Source organism: Triticum aestivum, chromosome 3A (assembly GCF_018294505.1).
Source record: "Triticum aestivum cultivar Chinese Spring chromosome 3A, IWGSC CS RefSeq v2.1, whole genome shotgun sequence".
NCBI lineage: Eukaryota > Viridiplantae > Streptophyta > Magnoliopsida > Poales > Poaceae > Triticum > Triticum aestivum.
This window is the reverse complement of record NC_057800.1, coordinates 28,197,184-28,203,363: the sequence shown is the minus strand read 5'-3', so window position 1 is coordinate 28,203,363 and position 6,180 is coordinate 28,197,184. Positions and strand designations below refer to the sequence as shown.

The window sequence follows — 6,180 nt, the reverse complement described above, 5'->3', positions numbered from 1 at the left end:
TCGCCCACAACTCACTTGTGTTCTACTCGTGCACAACATCAACGCATAAAACCTAGGCTCGGATGCCACTGTTGGGGAACGTAGTAATTTCAAAAATTTCCTACGCACACACACGCAAGATCATGGTGATGCATAGCAACGAGAGAGGAGAGTGTTTGTCTACGTACCCTCGTAGACCGGCAACGGAAGCGTTGACACAACATAGAGGAAGTAGTCGTACATCTTCCCGATCCGACCGATCCAAGTACCGAACATACGGCACCTCCGAGTTCTGCACACGTTCAACTCGGTGACGTCCCTCGAGCTTCGATCCAGCCGAGTGTTGAGGGAGAGTTTCGTCAGCACGACGGCGTGATGACGGTGATGATGTTCTACCGACGCAGGGCTTCGCCTAAGCACCGCTACGATATGACCGAGGTGGAATATGGTGGAAGGGGGCACCGCACACGGCTAAGGAACGATCACGAAGATCAAGTTGTGTGTCATGGGGTGCCCCTTGCCCCCGTATATAAAGGAGGGAGAGGGGGAGGTGCGGCCGGCCCAAGGGGTGCGCCTGGAGGAGTCCTACTCCCACCGGGAGTAGGACTCCCCCCTCTTGCCTTGTTGGAAAAGGAAGGGGAAGGAGAAAGAGGAAAGGGGGGCGCCGCCCCCCACTTCCATGTCCTATTCGGACTAGGGGGAGAGGGGGAGCGCGGCCTTCCCTGGCCGGCCCTCCTCTTCTCCCTTATGGCCCATGTAGGCCCATTAACCCCCGGGGGGGTTCCGGTAACCCCCCGGTACTCCGGTAAAATCCCGATTTCACCCGGAACGTTTTCGATATCCAAATATAGGCTTCCAATATATCAATCTTTATGTCTCGACCATTTCGAGACTCCTCGTCATGTCTGTGATCATATCCGGGACTCCGAACAACCTTCGGTACATCAAAACACAAAACCCCTAATTACGATCGTCACCGAACTTTAAGCGTGCGGACCCTACGGGTTCGAGAACTATGTAGACATGACCGAGACACGTCTCCGGTCAATAACCAATAGCGGAACCTGGATGCTCATATTGGCTCCTACATATTCTACGAAGATCTTTATCGGTCAGACCGCATAACAACATACGTTGTTCCCTTTGTCATCGGTATGTTACTTGCTCGAGATTTGATCGTCGATATGTCAATACCTAGTTCAATCTCGTTACCGGCAAGTCTCTTTACTCGCTCTGTAATACATCATCCCGCAACTAACTTATTAGTTGCAATGCTTGCAAGGCTTGAGTGATGTGCATTACCGAGAGGGCCCAGAGATACCTCTCGGACAATCGGAGTGACAAATCCTAATCTCGAAATAGGCTAACCCAACAAATACCTTCGGAGACACCTGTAGAGCACCGTTATAATCACCCAGTTACGTTGTGACGTTTGGTAGCACACAAAGTGTTCCTCCGGTAAATGGGAGTTGCATAATCTCATAGTCGTAGGAACATATATAAGTTATGAAGAAAGCAATAGCAACAAACAAACGATCAAGTGCTAAGCTAATGGAATGGGTCAAGTCAATCACATCATTCTCCTAATGATGTGATCCCGTTAACCAAATAACAACTCATGTCTATGGTTAGGAAACATAACCATCTTTGATCAACGAGCTAGTCAAGTAGAGGCATACTAGTGACACTCTGTTTGTCTATGTATTCACACATGTATTATGTTTCCGGTTAATACAATTCTAGCATGAATAATAAACATTTATCATGATATACAAGGAAATAAATAATAACTTTATTATTGCCTTTAGGGCATATTTCCTTCAGTGGCATGGCGTGACAAGAAAAGAAAAAAGTGGAATGAGGGAGCTGAGGCGCCCGCCGCCGTGTGTCACAGCTGTATTCACCTAGGATGAGCTGAAAGTACAAATGTACCCCCTCCCACGCCCCACCCCAGTGCCAGCGGGATACCAATTTGTATTTGACAGGTGGGCATGACAACGGTCATCTAGAATCCCTAGAAGGCATGTTTACGATGTTGTGCTGAACTCTCACATGTGTCATACCCATGATATCATCCGACATTGCCGCGAGGGTTTCTTTGTGGTGCCAACGATTTTCTCCTATGGACAAGCATGAAAAGATGTCTCCATAGGTTTTCACAAAATGTTAGCGTTTGTAAACTCAAATATCCTCTTCCTCGTTGCCCCGTCTCCTCTTAGCGTTTGTAAACGTTTTTCTTTTTGCGATTTTATTTCTGCATTACTCAAAATTAAGTGTTACAATATCGCCCAACAACCGCCAGGGCATCATCACGAAAAAGGCTTCCGTCCGCTTTATAAAGAAAGCACGATTTCCAGGTCATCATCCAGGCTAAAACCACTTTTATCCCAAAAAAGTTGACAACTAATTTGGGGTACAATACCAGCCATTCATTGTTGTTTCTAGGTGGCGTGGCGTGGCGTGACAGCAGTAGAAGGAGGGAGCGGAGGCGCCCGCCGCCGTGCGCCGCAGCTGTGTACACCCAGACCAGACCAGACCAGACCAGATCACAGGGCAGCAGCGGCCAACTCCCCATAAAACCAGCGATATTTCCCGGCGGCGGAGCCCACTCCCCCCTCCCCATCTTTCCCCTCTCTCCGATAAATTCCCCTTCCAATCCAGCCCCCGAAATCCAATCAAAATCCCCACCCAAAACCCGCGGAAATTCGGCCCCTCCCCCGGGAGATCGATCCATCGATCCCCCGTCCCATCCCCTCCCCCCGTCCCCATGGACTCGGCGCCGCCAGCCGCCGGCGCCGGCTACCCGGAGTCGACCGACTCGTCCCCGCGCAGCCGCGGCGGGGACTCGTGGGACGAGCCCTTCCCGTCCTCGGCCGCCGCGGCGGCCGCGGGCGGCGGGGGCGGGCGGCTGCGCCTCATGTGCAGCTTCGGGGGCCGCATCGTGCCGCGGCCCACGGACAAGTCCCTCTGCTACCTCGGCGGGGAGACCCGGATCGTGGCCGTCGACCGCAACGCCTCCCTCGCCGACGTCCACGGCCGCCTCTCCCGCTCCCTCCTCGCCGGCCAGCCCTTCACGCTCAAGTACCAGCTCCCCAACGAGGACCTCGACTCGCTCATCTCCGTCTCCACCGACGAGGACCTCGACAACCTCGTCGACGAGTACGACCGCGTCGCCGCCACCTCCTCCTCCGGCGGCGCCTCCTCCCGCACCTCCCGGATCCGCCTCTTCCTCTTCCCCGCCAAGCCCGAGTCCTCCTCCTCCCTCGGCTCCCTCCTCGACGACTCATCCAAGTCCGAGAACTGGTTCGTCGACGCGCTCAACAGCGCCATCTCCGGCTCCTTCGACGGCATCCCGCGCGGGATCTCCACCGACTCCGCCTCCGTCAACTGCCTCCTCGGCCTCGAGGACGACAACGCCTCGCAGCACTCCCGCAGCGGGGTGCCCAACTCCGGCCCGGCCGAGGACCAGCGGGTCAACCAGCAGAAGCTCGCCGCCGCGGCCGCCGCCGCGAGGCACCAGCACGACGTGCAGTCCGTGCCCGACTCGCCGATGCTGGACAAGAACTCCTCCTTCGGCTCCACCTCCTCGGCGCCGTCCCTGTCGAATCTGCCGCCGATTCGGGTCCGGCCCGAGGACCGGCAGCCTGTGGCGCCGCCGGTCTCTGTAGAGGATCACTTTGCCCAGATGGGGATCTCGGAGCAGCAGGGCCTGCCTCCACCGGTGATGGGATATATGCAACCGCCGCCGCAGGTGCCGATCCCCGCCATGGCGATGCAAGCGGCCAGCAGCATCTCGCCATCGGAGCCGCCCAGCAGGGCCTTCTCTGATGATGACAGGTCCGATCACGGGGGTCGGATGCAGCAGCCACCAAAGCAGGAGGTTCCACCTACCGCCGACCCCAACAACAGGTAGCCGCAATTTTCACCTTGTTCTTAGTTACTATTAATCTTGCAAATTAGAAGTAGAAAAAACTGATGATTGCCATTAGAAAAGTAGCAATTCCTACTTTTCCATTAACGGAGTGCTCGCCTTGTTTGATGATCGTGAGGACTTATGCCTGTCATATGTTTGATGAAATGTTTCAGGGCCATGTTCTACAATGATATGTCGCCTCGGAATGAGATGAAGCGAGACATGCCGGTGGGAACTGATGCCGCCAGCTATCGCGCTCCAGCGCCAGCTCCGGATGCTGCCGCATCGGCAGCCGCTGCACAGCCACCGCCTGGTTATGTCTATGCGCAGATGCAGCCACAACAGCAGTTACAGCAGCCACCTCAGCAGCAATTACAGCAGCAGCAGCAATTACAGCAGCAGCAGCAGTTACAACAGCAAGCTCAGCAGCAATTGCCACAACAAATACAGCAGCAGCCACAGCAGCAATTGCCGCCGCAATTACAGCAGCAAGCACAGCAGCAGCCTCCGCAGCCGCAGCAAGCACACCAGCCAGCTCCACAGCAATATGTCACCGCTGGAAATCAGCATTTCATTCACAACCCAGCCACGGGCACATTCATTCCAATCCAATCTTATTACCAACAGACTGTCCCTCAGCAAGCGCCGCAGCAACAGCAGTCGCCTGCATTTGACCCAAATACTGGCATGTATTACATCCCTATGCAGCGTCCAAATGCACCTCAGCAGTATACCATTCCTGCTGGTGCGGTAGCCCCTATGGCTGCTCCGACACTTGTTGACAGCGTACCGAAGCCAACCGTGCCGATTCCTCAGCAATATATGAAGCCTGAATTGCAGCAACCTGGCATGTACCGAACCGCGGCACCTGCTGCCGCTGCTCCAGGGCCTAACACGACCCCTAATTATGCTGGAATGGGGTACCACCATGTAATGCAATCCCACCACCATCCTGCATCGCAGCCTCCGCCGACCATGGCGGGAAACTATGGGTACCCCGAGTATGCTGCTGATCCCCGCGCACAGGTCTTCTACTCCCAGGCAGGAGCACCACCAGCATCATTGCCACCTCAGTATCAGCAGCCCATGGGAGCACCTGATGCCGGCGGTCAGGCTGACATGAATCAGAACCGTGGTGGTTCATAGCGAAGGATTGGTGAATTCTGTTATGCTGCGTATCCTAGAGGTAATCCTGCTGTTACTTATCATTATTGTTATTACAAGTTGCGCAAGTCGATGGCAAACATTGGATATTGTGATTGGTCAGCTGTGCATTCGGGATCAAATCAAGCATGCATCTGGACTTGTGATTAGGGGTGGGGGTCCAAAATAAGATCAAACCGGTACTATGTTCGTCCCTGTGTTGCCGAGCCTGAGGGGGAGTTTCTGATTTGGTCCTGGAGAGTCCATTTGCCGATGTTGCAGCAAGCTGGGGGTGGAAGGAAGGCCTGTGAATGAAGTGTTGGATTACAGTTCCAATTGCTTGTCTTAATTTTTGAATAAATATATAGTTGTCTAAAAAGCTCAGTAAAAACTTCCGAATCGAGAACTCATCATTTGTGTAGCCCCTCTGTATATTTAAAACTCATGGATGGTACCGAGGTTGAAATGTCAGATATGTGTTTATTATTTAGCTTGCCTTGTAGAAACTTGATCCCGAGTTAAATATCATCATACACCCTTTGTCCCATATTTTTGTACCATTATTGATATTGATGTCGATACATTTTCTTCTGGTTTTTAATACACCCTTGTCCCGTGCTCGTGTGCGTGTTTCCTTTTGCTTCAAGCATCCAACTACATTTGGATCGACATACAAGCGTGGCGTCACAGTTTGACAATTCTAGATATTCTTCTTTTAGCGCGCTCTATATATGCCAGGATGACTAGCAAATAATTGTAGGATCCGGTAGTGTTATCATGCCTGGTACTACCTCCGTCTAGGTGAATAAGTCATTCGCGTAGTTCTAGGTCTTTGCCGATGGACTTATTCACTGAGACGGAGGTAGTAGTGTTATCATGCCTGTAGGTTTTCGCCGATGGATTTGCTTTGACATGGTTGTTGGAGTGGATTCTTTTCCTGGTGCTGAGCCAAGGAGAAGAGATGTTTTTCTTTAGATCATGTTTGTTGGGCTTAGTTATGTGGATAGTTATATGTGGATGTGACTGACCAACCAATTCAGCCGGGGTTAGAGCTTCCGTTTCCAGTGAGCTTCACCAGCCACACATACATCTAATCTGAAGACTGAAGTTCTAAACTAGCATACCTGGTATGCAGAACCCCAGCA

The 6,180-nt window shown here is 52.8% G+C and overlaps 1 protein-coding gene across 1 annotated transcript; it reads left to right on the top strand.

Moving 5' to 3' along the window:
- The first annotated feature begins 2,612 nt into the window (after positions 1–2,612).
- On the top strand, positions 2,613–5,582 carry LOC123059998 (RNA polymerase II degradation factor 1). The gene is made up of 3 exons (XM_044482556.1): positions 2,613–3,888; positions 4,066–5,078; positions 5,160–5,582. The coding sequence occupies exons 1-2, from the start codon at positions 2,747–2,749 to the stop codon at positions 5,036–5,038; spliced, it is 2,115 nt and encodes a 704-aa protein (XP_044338491.1). The 5' UTR covers positions 2,613–2,746; the 3' UTR covers positions 5,039–5,078; positions 5,160–5,582.
- The last annotated feature ends 598 nt before the right edge of the window (positions 5,583–6,180 follow it).

Bases quoted from the DNA above. Each gene is read 5' to 3' on its own strand.
- LOC123059998 (XM_044482556.1), top strand. From the start codon at position 2,747: ATGGACTCGGCGCCGCCAGCCGCCGGCGCCGGCTACCCGGAGTCGACC. The intron at 3,889-4,065 runs GTAGCCGCAATT...GAAATGTTTCAG, and splicing joins ACCGCCGACCCCAACAACAG to GGCCATGTTCTACAATGATA.